The sequence below is a fragment of the Naegleria lovaniensis genome (genome assembly GCF_003324165.1).
Source record: "Naegleria lovaniensis strain ATCC 30569 chromosome Unknown tig023, whole genome shotgun sequence".
Lineage (NCBI taxonomy): Eukaryota > Heterolobosea > Eutetramitea > Acrasida > Naegleriidae > Naegleria > Naegleria lovaniensis.
Genome location: NW_025407845.1, coordinates 278,086 through 295,102, shown reverse-complemented (window position 1 = coordinate 295,102; position 17,017 = coordinate 278,086). Strand labels below are relative to the sequence as shown.

The window sequence follows — 17,017 nt, the reverse complement described above, 5'->3', positions numbered from 1 at the left end:
TTCAGTGCCGAGTACGTTTGGATGTAAATGTTACCTTTATCTTTGCGATGTCCTTTGCTTCTGCAAAAGAGTGAATTTCACGCTTGTCGTGAAAGATCTTATTCAACTTCATCATTGAATTGATTATTCCAATTTTTTTAAACCTGCTTTATGTTCTCACCTTAATCTGATCGTCATTCACAAATCTTACATTTCTTGATCTCTCATTTGTTCATCTTCTTCTTCCTCACTATCTTCAAAGGTGTAGCGTTCTTCCTCTTCAGGTTCTTCTTCTTCGTCACTGTTTTCATAGTGATGGAATGGTCGATGAAATGGTTCATGACGTCGTGAAGGAATGAGTATTGGTGCCCGTCTTGGTAATAATCTTGGTTGTTGTCGCAGTGGTGGTTGTTCTCCAGCACTTTCCAAGGTCTCATCGTCTCCCTCCTGTTCGTCAATCCAAAAGTCATCGTTCTCATCTTCTCCACCTTCGACATGTTCATCATTTTCATCTTCAAATTCTTCATCATCATCACCATGAGAACGTTGTGGTTGTTGAGCCCTAATTCGCAGAAATACCTCTTCATTGAGTGATCCTAACAATGCAGATTGTTCTTTGGGAGTTGGGATTGGAGGAAGAGGCTTTTGGGTCTCAACAGTGAATTTACAGAATTTTCTTAATTGATTATATTTGGTCCGGAAAAGACTTTGTCCAGTTGCAATGGAGATTAATTGAAGATTTGATTGGTTGCTCATGGTTCTAATTATTTCCTGTTTGTAAACATTAGATTCATAATCATCGGGAGCATATTCAGAAATGGGTGGAGGACATTCCGTAATTTCATCATGATTTAATAATTCAATTTTACTTTTCGTGATGTTAGGATCATCTGTCATGACTTGAGTTGTGGCTTCTTCGAGCGATTCAGCCGATAAAGAGGATGTTATCATTAGGTCATCATTATTACTATTGGTGATTGTATCAGCTTGTAAATTCGGAGTTGTTGATCGGTAATCATCTTGCGGTGTGGTGGGTGTGTACATGAGTGATTGTTGTGGGATCATTTTTTTTAATCCTTCAGCTTAACAATTGGTAAAAGTGCGTAACATCAATGTCAAAGAGAAATGAAAGGAATCTTAAAAACCCTTATTGGTGCAGCACAGCTAATTAAAACAATCAATTTTAGTTAAATATTGGCTACGGCCATATCACGATGAATGCACCTCATCCCGTCCGATTTGAGAAGTTAAGCATCGTCGAGCTGCATCAGTACTGAGGTTGGAGACAACTTGGGAACCTGCAGTGCTGTAGCCTTTTTGCCTTTACATATCCGTGGTACGTTGTTTCCGCCTATAAGATGGCTGTTCTCACCGTGATTTCTTTTGCTGGTAACGATATTTTCTTAGAATTCAATGTTAATCATTCAAATTATCGAGCTAGTCAACAGTCCTTTGGCCAAAGCAGAAGCAAAGCAATTCTTGAACAAAGTATCCAAGTTACCTTTTCTGCTTAGTTGTTGATGAAATAAGACATAAAATTCTCTTGTTATTCATGTGGACGGGAAGCCTGCCAAGAATATGGCGACAATCCCGCTACAGTCTTTGACTGTATGAACTGTGAGTGACAAAAGCAGAAGCCTTTGTTGTGTTCTTTAACAGAAGAATTGGTTGAAGAAACATGTGAAGAAGAGCGTGTTGTATTTATTGTCTGGATGGCATGAACACTTTTAGCCATTTAAATGTGGTTCAGCAAAATTACTAAGTAATTCGATAGAACATTGCGAATTGAGCGTGCAGCATTTCAGAACTTGAACGGTCAAAGAAAAGACATTAGATCTCGTCCGCCTAGGTGAATTAGGAATTAGGTTTGAATAATGAACAATTACTTTCGGAAAGTCTTATTTCTCATTTCCAAAGTATTGTGAGAAGGTCGTGAAGAGAAATAATTGATCACTTCTGATCCATCATGATCGCCATATTGATTCATGACTCTAAAATTGAATTGTTTTCGTTGTCTTGTTCCTCCGATGATATTATCCATTGAAATTTCAGAAGAGTAATTGGAATATCCCTTATTGCTTCTTGTGCAGACCATTGTTGTTGTGTTGTTTGATTGTTCAGATGTTTTCAATATTTGTTTTGTTGTTGATTTTCAAATTCTCACATTTTCATCATGAATTTATTTTTGAATGTGTTTCCAGTATTTTGTGAATTTCCATCACAAAGGAGATTCCAACAAAAAATGGATGACAGCAAGCTCAATAAATACTCAAGCCAAAACATCTCGAAATTCAGCAACAAAACAAATTACTAACACAACACTCTTATAACGACAATAACAATGGTCTCAAGAACATCATCAAACGATTCCTCATCATCTTCATCCACTGATAAAATTCCAACAAAGACTGAATGGGTCCGATCCAAACCCATTGATATTACCAAACGATTACCTAATTTTGATATTGATCCACGCAATGTTGTGAGTGGAACCCGAAGAAGAAATAATGTGGATTATCACGTTTCAAATTTAACTGGAATGCAAGTCACAGTGAAACGATCGTCGAATAACACTTTGGAAAAGAGAGCCAATTCATCTCCCTTGAAAATTACAAAATCAAGAAAGATGAAAAAGTGATTAAATAAACATACGATTTGAAAATATATTATTATGTCAATTATTTGCTGACCCTCTCAAAAAAATGGCCAAACGAGAGCACACAACAGATCATGACAGCGGTAATGGTTGTTTTATGGAATTGGTAGATGCATTAAACATACAAAAAAACAAGAAACCAAAATTGATATGTAGCCACTCATCCGCAACTAGAATGTTCATGATTGATTTTTCAAATGCTTTTTCTTCATCATCACGAACAAAATATTGTCGAAAATGATGAATTTGTTCGGAAATTGGAACACTTATTAAAAAAGAAATTTTCATTGCAACAATTAGGAAAGAAGAAATGGTTATTGAATCGGGAAATGAAATATTCAAATTTCTTTCCTATCGAATTTATGAATGACAAAGAATTTGTGTTGAATCATGTTAAAAAGTATGGCTATGGTTTCAATTTTGCCACTAAACAATTAAAACAAGACAAAGATTTTGTGTTGAAAATAGTTCAACACAATGGATTAGAATTAGAATTTGCGAGTGAAGATATTCGTAATGATCCAGAAGTGGTATTGGCGGCTGTTACACAACAGGCAAGGGCATTACGTTATGCATCACATATGTTACGTAATGACAAGGAATTAATATTGGAAGCTGCTCGACAAAATGGAGACATTTTGTGGTTTAGATCCGGAATTGACAGAGATATTTTGTTAGCTGCTGTGAAACAAAATGGTGTATTATTACAGTTTGTTCAGCTGACCGATTTTAAATACGACAGGGAAATAATTTTTGAAGCCATCAAACAAAACAAGAAGGCGCTTCGATGGGCTCCAAAGGATTTAATTCAAGACCATAATTTCATGCTGAAAGTCCTCAAATTAATAATTCCAGAATTTACAACAGTACACTGTTTTGATTTTTCAAAGGAAGAAATCATGGCCAAACTGGTCCAAGATTGTGGATTTTTACTTGAATTTTCAACTGATACGCTCAAATCAAATAGAGACATTGTCTTAACTGCTGTTAGAAACGATGGTAGATCGTTACAATTTGCATCGGATGAATTAAAGAGTGACAAGAGCATTGTTTTGAATGCAGTCAGAAATGATGCCATGTCACTACGTTTTGCGTCTGATGACTTGAAGAATGACAAAGAAATTGCATTTGCAGCCGTTTCAAAAAACGGCAATGCCTTACAATGGGTCTCTGAAGAGCTAAAAGGGGACAAAGAACTTGTATTAGCTGCTATAACGTCTGGAAAATATGCTTTTGCAATCGAATTCGCGTCAACTACGTTACAGAAGGACAGAGAAGTTGTACTCGCTGCTATCAAACAAAATGGTTGTGCTCTTATGTATGCAGATGAAAGTACGAAAAATAATCAGGAGATTGTACTTGAAGCCATCAAACAACGACAGAGTGATTCTTATTTTACTATCCTACACAAACATGTTGGTATTTGGAAATACGTTTCCAAAAATCTCTTAAGTGACAAGACATTCTTGCTAGAGGTTATTAAGCTTGGGTGTACGAAAATTGTTGAAGACATTGAATTTATTTCGGCATCGTTGCAACTAAATACTCTTGGATATCGCGACATTTGCTGTGACAAGGATATTATGATGAAAGCAGTGAAGAGTAATGGATGTGCCTTAAGACATGCAAGTGAAGAGTTGCAGAGGGATTCAGGGCTTGTAATGGAAGCTCTTCAATGCAATGGGTTTGCTTTTGAATACAGTGACGAGTTGTATCAAACAAGAATGGAATATTGCTACCATGGAGCCTATTTACATGTAACAAAGTAATAACTATGTGCAAATCTTGGTTGTACAGCTGAAAAGAAAGAAGGAATGATTATTTCCAATGGATAAACTTCAAGTTCGTGAATAGAGCTTTTCAGCTTAAACGTAAAAAATGTCAAAACGAGAATACAGTAATATTCATTCAACTTGTGATCGGGTTGATAATCATAATATCGACTCATCTTCACCACCGCTTTCGCAAAGAATTTCAAGCAACAACAAGAAACAGAAATTGGTTCCAAGAACAATGCTGAATAACGAAAATACTCGGATGATCATGATTGATTGTTTAATTTCCTCTTTTCATCGTGATGATGATCATGAGGGGAATTCAGAAACTAGTTCTAGCCACATTCGGAAATTGGGCACATTGTTGAAAAAGAAATTTTCATTGCAACAATTGGGAAAGAAGAAATGGTTATTGAATCGGGAAATGAAATATTCAAATTTCTTTCCTATCGAATTTATGAATGACAAAGAATTTGTGTTGAATCATGTTAAAAAGTATGGCTATGGATTACGATTTGCATCCACACAATTACAACAAGACAGAGATTTTGTGTTGAATGTGGTTCAATATGCTGGATCAGAACTACAATACGCAAGTCGTAATATTTGCAATGACAAAGAAGTGGCATTGGTAGCCATAAAGAAACACATGTCTGCACTATACTATGTCTCTCAAGAACTGTTATGGAGCAAGGAATTTGTATTAAAAGTAGTTCAATGTCACGGCAAAGCCTTGTGGTATATGAATATGAAGGGATATCGAGATGACAAGGAAATTGTTTTAGCTGCTGTGAAACAACATGTTGAAGCATTGAAACATATTCCTTTACTAGGAAAATTGATGAAGGACAAACAATTTTTTATTGAAGTACTTCAACAAAATAAGAGAGCACTTCCATGGGTACCAAAAGATTTACTCAAAGATTCTGATTTCATGTTAAAAGCTCTCAAAGTCATATATCCTGAATTTAACCCTTTAGAGTCTTTTGATGATTTACAGAAAGATATCATGCTCAAAGTAGTCCAAGAATTCGGTTTTCTACTTGAATATATGCCAAAACGGTTTAGGAAAGACAGAGACATTGTTTTAAATGCCGTTCGAAATGATGGCAATTTGCTTTATTTTGCATCTAATAGATTGAAGAGAGATAGAGAAGTTGTGCTTGTGGCTGTTAATCAAAATGGTAAGGCATTGAAATTTGTCCCTGACGAGTTGCTGTCAGATAGAGAAATTGTTTTGGCTGCTCTACGTCAAAATAGTTACGCCTTAGAGTTTGCACCCAAAGAGTTAAAGGGTGACAAAGATGTAGTGCTAGAACTTGTTCGACACAACGGTTATGTGCTTGGATTTGCATCCAAAGAGTTACAACGTGACAAAGATGTGGTTTTAACAGCTGTAAAGCAAGATGTTCTTGCTCTACCGTCCGCAGATGACACCATGAAGCTTGATCAAGACATTGTATTTGCTGCTATCCAACGAGACAAGAGTGCTTTGAAATATGCAGCTGATCAATTGTTAGGTGACAAACAATTCTTGTTGAAGGCCATCAAACTCGGATGTACCAATGTGTTTGAAGTGGCTCCAAAAGAATTTACTCAAGACAAAGAATTCATGTTACAAGCGATTCAGCTCAATAGTCTGGGAGTACTTGGATTCTCATATATTTGCGTTGATCGAGAAATTGTGTTAGCAGCAGTTAAGAATAATGGTTGCGCGTTGAAATATGCAAGCGAAGAATTACAACAAGATCGAGAGATTGTTTTGGAAGCTCTTAAATGCAATGGTTTTGTTCTACAGTACAGTGATGAATTGTATCAAGAAAGAATGAGTCAATGCTATGATGATGCTTGTTAACCGAATGTTCCTCAAATGAGCTCAATACGTGTAAATTGTACCCCACGTTACCACACGAGAGTTGCAAGGTCCAGAAAGCACATACCAGTGCTTCAGGAATGTCATTAATGACTGGAAAATTTAAAAGAAAACAGATCATACACTGTATAATATCACTACTAATCCTGTTTATTAAGGTTCAACAGCTCTATATGACTGTTTTGCCTTTTTCTCCAGGAAGATGAAAAGAATCTAATCCATGTTAGAATTTCTGTGGATGTTATGATGATTTCCACTACAACTCAAATTCATTGGAATGTCAAAAAAATTGCTTCCAGTGATGAGAAAAGACTGAAGAATTGTTCTCTCTTTTTATTTTCAACAAGGTTTTTGTTGTAATTGGTTTACCAACACTATTGTCATTGGAAGGTCTTAATAGAAGCAAAGTATGGTGTTTAGTTATTAGTGACCACAACCAGTTCATGATCATACGACCTCAATATTTATTGTACCGAGAATTCATGATCTTATTCGTTCCCAAGATCCATTCAAGCAATTTTATCGAGTACCACAAAGCAATGATGATTGTGTGCTTTTTTAATAAAAAACAAATGTGTCACAAAACCTTTGGAAAATATTGTGTTTCATTTCTTCAAATTCGTTTGAGTCAGATTGAGAATGATTTCGAACATTTCCATTGGTGAGCAACAATCATTTTTCGTTAAAGCTAAACATGATGTCACTTAATGCGCCTCTTCCGGTGAGTTCTTTCAACTTCAAAAAGAAAACCAATCTGACTTTCTGATATGGATCCGTTTTCTGTAATAAATGCATGCCATGGCCCTAAGCTGAATGAATGAAAATATTTCACAATTAAACAACCAAATACGAAATAAGCTAACACTTACCTCACTTCTTGATCGTCGTATTCTTTGTTGAGAACCCAAATCTTGTTGTACTCTATAAATTTTTGATCAATGTTGCTCTGTTTTTTTAATTCCATCAATATTTGACCAATGAAAATTATTTCACCTGTTACGCTAATTAAACATGTGCAAATAGATCTACAACACAGTGATTGAATTGGGGAAGAAATATTAAGCTCAAAAAATAAGGCTTGAGTGATTTCAGGATGGCTTGTGAGTTGACCATAATTGTTGAGTCCTCTCACAAATACGGCTCCGCTTTGAAGAAGGATTGCCAAATGTGCACAACCAGATGAAATTTGAATCACGGGAGAACGCTTTTCGAAAGGTGTCTCTACATAAACCATACGCCCTGTTGGGTAATAATCAAACCGCATGCTTCTGACCCAGATTTTCTAATGTAAAATTTGTTATCCTCCAAAATAAATATGAATAAATCATTGCAATAAGATGTCATAAATTTGATTTTTGTCTTATCATCTGGAACTGGAAATGCTTCCTCAGTCTCAGTTTCACATTGATAGGCAATAAATTGAGTAGGATCCTGTATCGTATTAAATAAAAAATAGGGAGACATCTTACCAGCTCCGATAGCAATTAGATCACCTCGTCGATGCATTTTGAAAGGCTTCATCTTGAACGATTCGACATCATAAATAAAAAGCCTATCATCCATCATTTCAAAAATAACATGACTGCAATTATTGCAAACCACTCGTTTCATCTCTTTGAATGTTTTAATTGGCAAGTCTAAATTCCTTTGAATAATTCGTGAAAAGTCACTTTACGGAGATAGTGTAGCTTGCTTTGAATGGACAGAAAGAATTTTGATTCCTGTCCCCATAAGAATATCAAACTATAGGAAACATGTTCATCTCTCCACCACTACAAATGAATGAAAATTTTAAATTCATTTTTTGTAAAATAGTTCTCCAAGGATCACTTCACCTGTTTAACTGAGTTGCATTTGGAATTAGATAGGGTCAACGCCATTTTTCAGGAATTCGTTCATGCTAAGGCGTCATTACCTATAAAACAATCCTGCTGTTACGTTCATATTAAATAGTCACTCCGTTCACTTCTATAAAGGTTTAATAACAACCTGTATTCATTTAAAAAAAAGGCTACAGCACTGCAGGTTCCCAAGTTGTCTCCAACCTCAGTACTGATGCAGCTCGACGATGCTTAACTTCTCAAATCGGACGGGATGAGGTGCATTCATCGTGATATGGCCGTAGCCAATATTTAACTAAAATTGATTGTTTTAATTAGCCTTACTGCATCAATAAAGGTTTTGAAGATTCGCCGTCCATAAAGCTTTCGTCACATTCAACATTCACTGTAAAGGGTTGAAAAATTGTAAATATTAACTTAAACGAGCACCCAGTTAACCACAGCACGAGCTTTTTGCAATTAGTTGTTTCTCTCTTAATAATTTTGGACGGGAAGCCTGCCAGGAATATGGCGACACTCCCGCTACAGTCTTTGACTGTATGAACTGTGAGTGACAAAAGCAGAAGCCTTTGTTGGTGTTATTGACTAACAGGTTGTTAAAGTTACATGACCACCAACCTCCCTCGTATTTGTTGAACAAAAAAGGGTGATCAAAAATGATATGAAAATATGGTTCAAATAAATTTCTTGTGATCACAGTGCAGCTCTTGCAGACTATCAAAGTAGGTTTCGAGAATGGAAAATTCATGTGGATCATATTGTTTCATTTCTTGTTTGTCTTTCAACGAAAGCTTGATCTGGAGTACCACAATTTGTTGTTCCATAATAGCACGCAATACTTTCATCATGATCAAAACATCATCCTTACTGATTGAATCTGATGAAGAGTGAACAAATTTCAAACGATCAATTCTCAATCCTCTTTTGAACATTTGAATTTGTTTGACATGCCACTCATAATGGACCATAATGACAGTCAAACAACTAATTCTTGACAATCGGCCAAAATAAAGTTCGTCAAAATCTGGAAAAGATGCAATTTGGTCAGTGTTTTGGGGAGAAGTTAGAAGCAAGCTACGACCAAGATTTGTCTTAAAAGCTTTCAAGTCAAAGTAATACGTTGGATCGATCTGAAAAGTGGTGTAAAATGTAATCTCTTGAAATTCCACATTCATTACATTGGTCTCACTCTGCGAAAAAAGACTCTTATAAATTCTTCTAAAATGCTTGTAATTGAAATGCTTACCGCCACTCAAGTGAAAGTAAACGAGCAATGTCAAGTGTTTAAATCGGACTGAGGTTCTCTCTCGCTTGGATAACCAATACATTTGATAGTAGCGAATTGGCTGGTCCAACAAGCCTACAACCATTGTATCGAAATGTGTTTTCAAATTTCCATCTTTGCAATTTCTCTTCAACAACTTTTGAAACAATACAAGCTCAAACAAAAAATCATGTGTGCGGTAGCTATCAGCACGATCACTGAAGAAAAAATTGTAAATTTTGTGAATTGAGGAGAGACCATTAAAACCTTTGAAGGTGCGAAACACTTTTTCCATCATATCACTCAGTAATATTTCATTTCTTCTCTCTGTGGTCTCCAGTACAAGTGAGGAATGAGCGGTGGAATAGGCGTGACGATATGGTATTATAAAATTGCTGATCCAGTTGTATGTTGATTCATAATGGATGAATTGATAGAACTGTCTTGAAATTAGTGATAGGTTCATGTATCCATATGGAAAGGGAAGAAATGATAAAATCTCTCCCATGATTTCATTGCTCAGCCACTGCAAATAATTTGCTGTGGTATTCAAATTTTGATCGGCAACTGCTAATTGGCTCTGTTGTTGTATCTTCACGTATTGATCAATCTTATTTGAGACCAAGTGTTCCAAGCAATGGGTGCAGAGAACTACTTGGTCTGGAATGTTGGCCAATAGATTCACTTTCACTAAAGCAACTGGAGTTAAATGAGGAGCGTAACTGTGGTTAATGTAAGGAAAAAGTAATTCTAACCAAATGCTCGATTGCTCGTCCCACAAGAACTCAAATTTTGAATTGGATTTGACATGGTTCTCAAATGCAGTGAAATCTTTGAGAGAATCCATTAGATAAAGTTCATGACTAGTCCCGTTGCTGTTCAATTCGTCAAATATTTCCCACAAGATCATGAGCTTTGTTCTCAATACCATTGCTGATGGATCCTCTTGATAGTACGTGGCTCTCACATTAGATGCATGGCTGTGAGGAAGAATAAATTGTACATCAAGCTTGAGTGAACTTTCTAAAAGCAAATAATTTTCAAACATAATATCCATTACCTCTGATGATGGTAGCGAATCTTGGTTCATGGCTAAATCATTATTACTCATTCGGTCTTTGGAAACATCAAGGTGTATTTCATTAAATAAGTGTTGTAATGAATAAACATTTTCGCTACATAAATGACGCGTTCTTCTTCTCCAGTAATACAAGTAAAGAAATTCACAAAATATATTTTGAGGATTTGTTTGACAGTTGGCACAGGTTTCACATGTCCAAGCATGACGGGCACAAAATCTTTGGTGATTATAATTCCATGTGGCTGCCGAAGATTGGCAACCAGTTGCTTTGCACCTGGATAAACCAGGTCCCATTTTTTTAAAGTTCAATCTGCTAACCTTCCAATTGCGTCATAAATTGTTTCTTCCAACTGCTTGATGTAGTACTCAGTATTCAAATTGGGTTTGTGTCCACTTGGAACCTTCGTACAAAATCCATTGCTCTTATAAAATTCAAAGTACCGATGTTCTGGGATCAGTTCTGGTAGGTTTGTGTTATTAACAAACGCATTTGAAACTGTAGCAAAGGCAATCGCTATTAAAATGTTAAGCTAGACTTCACAAACTCGAGATAACGCTTCTATTTCTTACCTGTGCTTATATAGTTGTATCCACCTGAAAATGTGAAATAAGCCCATGACATGACGCTTTTCAATTTTTAAATTTCTTACCTCCTCCAAGAATTATGGTCACTTCAGGTTGTAACATGTTCCTAACCATTGCAGCAACAAATTGAAAGCTGGAATCTGATAGATTCCACGACCCAAGTGGGTCTCCATTTAAATTATCTGCACCGTTGATTAGGAGAACAACATCAGGTTTGAACTTTTCATATGCTTTGGAAATCACTTTCTGGAATAATGGCTGAAACATTTGGTCAGTGAGGCCTTCCTTGAGAGGAATATTAATATTGAGATTTTTTCCTCTGTTCATTAAGGATGTTAGATAAGCTTTTGTTTGAAAACTCACCTGCCTTGGCCAGTTTCTGTTATATCACCGGTTCCAGGATACAGACCTGGCCCAAACTGATGAAACGAGACAGTTAATACTCGTTCACTGCTGAAAAAAGCATCCTGCGTACCGTCTCCATGATGAACATCAATATCAATGCACATGATTCGTTTTTTCTTGATTTGTAACGCGAGTAGCACAATGTCATTCACATAACAAAAGCCAGCAGCTTTTGCTTTCCGTGCATGATGCCTACCTCCTTCCCAATTGAAAATAGTAAGTGAATGTTGCTTGCCAACATTTTCCATACAAAATTTGTTCACAATAGAAGATATTGTTTTGCAAGAACCTGCAAGCCATAAAACGTAATCAAGCTATTTTCATGTGAACTCGAATACAACAAAACTCGCATTGCTTCTAGTACCTACCATTCCTTGAAAATCGTGGGCGTCATCAACAAGGCCGAACTTTTTTCTGAGCTCCATAATTTCTTCCTCATCCTGATCGCTGTCACTTGAAGAATCAGAAGACTCCCCACTATCGGTCATTCCTTCTTCGTAGCTTTCATTACTTTTCTCCTTATCAAATTGTTTTTCGTTTCTTTTCAAGAACTTGTCAATTTTAAAGAGTGCCTTTAGATATTCTCTCGAATGGAAAAGTTCCAAATCATGAAGCAAAGCCTTCTCTGGTTCAACAATTTCAATATCCGTTCGCTTTCTCAAATGATTATTTGAAATAATTTGAGAATCGAGATTTTCATCATTTTCACCTTCTTTCTCGTCATCAGTTTCGTCCAATCCAATTTCGTTAGTATGAAAAATCTTAAAGGCTTGTATTAATTCATGGATTAATTGAGAACGCGAAGGAAATTCATCATCATCCTGTTCCGAGCTCCCTAAACAATGATCCTTGTAATAACATTGTTCCGAATGCCGATTGTACGCAGGCAATACGGAACAAGCATTCATAAATTTCTCACTCCAAATATATTTGATGAAGTGGACCATGCTTGGTGTTTCAATATTTTTATGATTCCTGATAATTCTTACAAATTATTCTTGCTTGTTTTATTCTTGTTCTTGGTATTCATCCAAATCGGAAGTAACACGAATTCGATTTGAGCAGAAGGTTTCATATTGCAAAGGTGAGGCCAACAACGAAATTCTGATTGAAAATTCGCAACAAAAAAATGTTTCTCAAACAGGCTTCCTCATCATCAAGAAGATTTCTTCCTCTTCTCCAAAAAACATCATCATCGACCTCTTCATCATCATTATGCGGTACTGGAATGATGGGTCAAATTCAAAAGGCAAACTTTTCCACACAATTGAGAGGATGCCTTGGAAATAAAGGCCCAACCGTTATTGATACTTCTGGTGTGATGGATATTCCGGATAGAAAATCACCATCAGACATTCTTCGTGGCCTTCAAGAAAAAGTTGATGCAGTGAAGAAGGAAGCAAAATTAGGAGGTGGATTGGAGAGAATTGAAAAGCAACATCAAAAAGGAAAGCTCACAGCAAGAGAACGTATTGATCTTCTTTTGGATGAGGGCTCGTTCAGAGAATATGATGCTTTTGTTAGACATAGATGTACTGATTTCGGAATGGAAAAGGACAGACCTGCAGGTGATGGTGTTGTTACTGGTCATGGTACCATCAATGGAAGATTAGTGTTTGTTTTCTCCCAAGACTTTACAGTATTCGGTGGTTCTCTTTCTGAAACACACGCCCAAAAGATTTGTAAGATCATGGACAAGGCTATGGAAGTGGGTGCTCCAGTAATTGGTATCAACGACAGCGGTGGTGCCAGAATTCAAGAAGGAGTTGCCAGTTTGGCTGGTTATGCTGAAGTTTTCCAACGTAATGTGAATGCCAGTGGTGTCATTCCGCAAATTTCATTGATTTGTGGACCTTGTGCTGGTGGTGCTGTTTACAGTCCTGCAATGACAGACTTTATTTTCATGGTTCGTAACACCAGTTACATGTTTGTTACTGGTCCCGATGTCGTTCACTCAGTTACTCGTGAAACTGTGACCAGTGAACAATTGGGAGGTGCCACTACTCACACTCAAGTAAGCGGTGTTTCTCATCGTGCATTTGACAATGACATTGAATTACTTAGATTTACCAGAGAATTTATTAATTTATTGCCTTCTAGTAATAGAGAAAACACACAAAGCAGACTCTTAGCTCCAACAGATCCAATTGATCGTAAGGACTACAGTTTAGATCATGCAATTCCAGCTGATACCAACGCACCATACAATATGCTCACAGGTGTCATCAAACCAATTGTTGATGATCATGAATTCTTTGAAATTATGCCAGATTATGCCAAGAATATTATTACTGGTTTTGCTCGTATGAATGGTGAGACTGTTGCTATTATTGCTAATCAACCATGTGAATTGGCTGGTGTTTTGGACATTAACTCATCAGTGAAGGCTGCTCGTTTTGTTAGATTTGCTAATGCATTCAATATTCCAATTCTTACATTTGTTGACGTTCCTGGTTTCTTACCTGGTACAGCTCAAGAATATGGTGGTATTATTCGTCACGGTGCCAAGCTTTTGTTCGCCTATGCTGAAGCTACAGTTCCAAAGATTACTGTCATTACCAGAAAGGCATACGGTGGTGCTTACGATGTGATGAGCTCAAAACATTTGAGAGGTGACTACAATTATGCTTGGGCTACAGCCAATATTGCTGTCATGGGTCCAGAAGGAGCTGTTAAAATTATTAAGGGCATTGAAGGTTCAAGCCAAAAGGAACGTGAAGATTATTATCGCTCCAAGTTTGCCACTCCACTTCTTGCTGCTGAACGTGGATTCTTGGATGATGTGATCAAGCCACACGAAACCAGACAAAGAATTATTGAAGATTTAGAAGTTTTGAGGACAAAGAAGAAGGAAAATCCACAAAAGAAATTGGCCAATATTCCTTTGTAATTTTGTTGATGAGAAATTTAAACCATTATTCTTTTTTGCCATTCACTTGTTCATGCGTCTATCGAGCTTCTGTTACCATAATTGACAAATTCGCAAAATTTATTTTCAAATAGAAATATCAGCAACATTGCTAACGCGTACGAAGAAGTTCACACCCAATCACTCCACACTGGAGTCAATAAGAAAACGAACAACAAAATTATTGCTTAATACTGCAATTTGAGGGATACATAGGACTCAATGGTTTGATCTCCCCCAACCACAGGAATAGCTGCCGATGCCACAAACTTGCTACTGTCAGCTCCAGCAGCACTGTACATTGGGAGAGGAATACCAACAGGAGCATTTCCTTCAATATTGACTTCGGTAATTTCCAATCGTTGTTTCAACGCATCCATCGAGGCAGCGTCATAGATGGCACTCAACACTCGACTTGCTTTAGCCATTGCATCTTGTACAGCCAATTCATTGGCCTTGTTTCTAGCTTGAGCAATTTGCGTTTCGTTCGCAACCAAATTCATTCCACTAATAGAGTTCACTCCCAATTCCACTAATTTATCCAACACGGCACCAGTATTTCTCAACTCACTCAGAGAGAATGAAATTGTATTCGATGAACGATAACCACTCACAAAGCTTTCCTTAGAACTCTCATTATACGAATACACTGGATATAATGAAATGGTGGAGGTTCTCAATTTGAATACATAATCCATTTGTTGCAACACTTGAACCACACGAGAGGAGGCTTCACCTACTTGTCGTTGCGCTTCTGTAGCAGTGGGTCTTTGAGCTTCTACGGAGAGAGTAATATCTGCTTGGGTGACAGGAATTTTGACAGTTCCTGTTCCTCTCACACTTAATGAAGAATTGAATCGGTGTGCATTTGGATTGAAAGTAATTGGTAATGAAATTTCTTGTGTAAAAACGAGAGAGCAGGAAATAGCCACAAATACAGCGGCTACAACTATGTGGTTCATTGGGAACATGAATGAATTGCTACGTTTCTATTTTTTTGGTGAGAAATCTTTGGTGACATCATTATTCACGATTTAAAGGAATTCCAGAAGCAGTTTTTCGATTTATTTGTACAATGGAATTGAATTAACCATTTCCAATTAAATCAATTATCAATTATCAATACATGATTGAAAGGGCGCGGCTATCATGTTAAAAAGGTTACAAAACAAATTTGAGGTATTTTTGACTATTACAAGACGAACTTGAAAATCCTTTCTACAATTCCTTTTAGAACAAATTGCCGAGCTGAATGAAGACGTATTTAGAGGTTGAATCAATAGTATGAGCATGCTCTTGTTAAGGCAATAATCACAATAATTCAGCTCTGCAGCAAGCATAACAAAGTTGAATGACAAAGACCTTTCAGAAATTCCACCAATCTGTTAACTCTTTGAAGCTATTGGTTTTCTGCGAGTTGTTGAAGGATTTGCTTCACTTTGATCATGTCTCCAATGCTCACTTTCATATCTTTTAGGTCGTTGTGTGTAAGGCTCAAAAAAGCCACTCCATCGATGTGCTCCTTCTTGAACGTGGCCCTAACGTTATTAAACAAATTCTCATCTATCGACTTGATAAAACTCAACAATTCATCAACATTCTTCTGCTCTACTGTTAGCTTCGACACTCCTTTCACTTTCTCCATGATCGTTTGACTTTTGATTGGAGCAACCTTGGGAATGATAGGTGTTGCTGTTTCATTTGCGTCAGATTCTTCTTCGTCACTAATTTCAATAACACCCTGTTCTTTGGCGCCAATTCCTCGTGCTTCATTTTCTTCCTGTTGTGCTTTTGCCTCTTCCATCGTAATGCCATTTTGAACAAGGGTCCACAAAAACCCAATCTTGTTGCGATATTTTACATTCCATGTCTTGATTTTTTCACAGCGGTTATATTTGGTACAAGTCGAACCAGGCTGAACAATGATAGGCTTTCGTTCACCAAATCCCATTGAAAGAGCTCCATCCTTGGACATTGATTCTTTAATCTTAATTGCCTTATTCTCAAGAGGAGTACCAGAACCTTGTTTGGGTTGTGTGTCTGCCACCGTTTTATCCTTATTCGCTCTGTATATTGTGGCTTTGATACATCCGATTTTACCTAGCTCTTCTTTTGGAATGACTTCAGAATAGTCCTCTGCCAGCTTGTTTTTTCTGATAATGATAGGCTGCAAGTAACCGTCATGCCTGACATTTGCGGCAATTCTACTCTTTCCTTTCAAAACAACGATAGCCATACCTGCAACCTCTACACTGTCCACCTCAAATGCAACAATAATATCCATATTACTATTATTTTCAACTAATATACCTAATCTCACACTTTCTACAGTTTCATCATTGAAGGCTTCCACATGACAAACCATGCTCGTATGGGTGGGAGTACTTTCCGTTGGTATTATTCTAAAATCGATCCGATCCCAATTTTCAACCACAGAATCATCTCTCCGATCATCCAAGCTACGAGTAAGCAAAAATACCTCAATTTCTTCTTTACGTGATGATGTTGAATCTCCTACTGATGGACGTTTATTTTTTGCTGCTGGAGAGTTGGCTTGTGAGCTTGCGGATGCAACGCTATTTCGTTTCATTTTTTTTCAAGCTTGCCAATAATTTTCTTGCAAAACATTCCGCAACGAAAAATTAGAGTC

The 17,017-nt window shown here is 36.9% G+C and overlaps 9 protein-coding genes across 9 annotated transcripts; 4 read left to right on the top strand and 5 right to left on the bottom strand.

Moving 5' to 3' along the window:
- Window positions 1–186: 186 nt before the first annotated feature.
- Window positions 187–1,044, bottom strand: C9374_005180 (uncharacterized protein; the record flags this gene model as incomplete). The annotated part of the gene is made up of 1 exon (XM_044694902.1): window positions 187–1,044. One exon carries the CDS (start codon window positions 1,042–1,044, stop codon window positions 187–189), a length of 858 nt encoding a protein of 285 aa, XP_044548279.1.
- Window positions 1,045–2,320: 1,276 nt separating this feature from the next.
- C9374_005179 (uncharacterized protein) lies at window positions 2,321–2,617 on the top strand (the record flags this gene model as incomplete). Its single annotated transcript, XM_044694900.1, has 1 exon — window positions 2,321–2,617. One exon carries the CDS (start codon window positions 2,321–2,323, stop codon window positions 2,615–2,617), a length of 297 nt encoding a protein of 98 aa, XP_044548278.1.
- Window positions 2,618–2,832: 215 nt separating this feature from the next.
- C9374_005178 (uncharacterized protein) lies at window positions 2,833–4,404 on the top strand (the record flags this gene model as incomplete). Its single annotated transcript, XM_044694899.1, has 1 exon — window positions 2,833–4,404. One exon carries the CDS (start codon window positions 2,833–2,835, stop codon window positions 4,402–4,404), a length of 1,572 nt encoding a protein of 523 aa, XP_044548277.1.
- A 109-nt stretch (window positions 4,405–4,513) lies between these two features.
- C9374_005177 (uncharacterized protein) lies at window positions 4,514–6,265 on the top strand (the record flags this gene model as incomplete). The annotated part of the gene is made up of 1 exon (XM_044694898.1): window positions 4,514–6,265. One exon carries the CDS (start codon window positions 4,514–4,516, stop codon window positions 6,263–6,265), a length of 1,752 nt encoding a protein of 583 aa, XP_044548276.1.
- A 718-nt stretch (window positions 6,266–6,983) lies between these two features.
- Window positions 6,984–7,789, bottom strand: C9374_005176 (uncharacterized protein; the record flags this gene model as incomplete). Its single annotated transcript, XM_044694897.1, has 3 exons — window positions 6,984–7,092; window positions 7,153–7,229; window positions 7,520–7,789. 3 exons carry the CDS (start codon window positions 7,787–7,789, stop codon window positions 6,984–6,986), a joined length of 456 nt encoding a protein of 151 aa, XP_044548275.1.
- Window positions 7,790–8,798: 1,009 nt separating this feature from the next.
- Window positions 8,799–12,406, bottom strand: C9374_005175 (uncharacterized protein; the record flags this gene model as incomplete). The annotated part of the gene is made up of 6 exons (XM_044694896.1): window positions 8,799–10,743; window positions 10,788–10,983; window positions 11,040–11,063; window positions 11,120–11,373; window positions 11,418–11,773; window positions 11,828–12,406. The coding sequence occupies 6 exons, from the start codon at window positions 12,404–12,406 to the stop codon at window positions 8,799–8,801; spliced, it is 3,354 nt and encodes a 1,117-aa protein (XP_044548274.1).
- A 182-nt stretch (window positions 12,407–12,588) lies between these two features.
- C9374_005174 (uncharacterized protein) lies at window positions 12,589–14,349 on the top strand (the record flags this gene model as incomplete). Its single annotated transcript, XM_044694895.1, has 1 exon — window positions 12,589–14,349. The coding sequence occupies one exon, from the start codon at window positions 12,589–12,591 to the stop codon at window positions 14,347–14,349; it is 1,761 nt and encodes a 586-aa protein (XP_044548273.1).
- Window positions 14,350–14,555: 206 nt separating this feature from the next.
- Window positions 14,556–15,329, bottom strand: C9374_005173 (uncharacterized protein; the record flags this gene model as incomplete). Its single annotated transcript, XM_044694894.1, has 1 exon — window positions 14,556–15,329. The coding sequence occupies one exon, from the start codon at window positions 15,327–15,329 to the stop codon at window positions 14,556–14,558; it is 774 nt and encodes a 257-aa protein (XP_044548272.1).
- A 437-nt stretch (window positions 15,330–15,766) lies between these two features.
- C9374_005172 (uncharacterized protein) lies at window positions 15,767–16,957 on the bottom strand (the record flags this gene model as incomplete). The annotated part of the gene is made up of 1 exon (XM_044694893.1): window positions 15,767–16,957. The coding sequence occupies one exon, from the start codon at window positions 16,955–16,957 to the stop codon at window positions 15,767–15,769; it is 1,191 nt and encodes a 396-aa protein (XP_044548271.1).
- Between the last annotated feature and the right edge of the window lie 60 nt (window positions 16,958–17,017).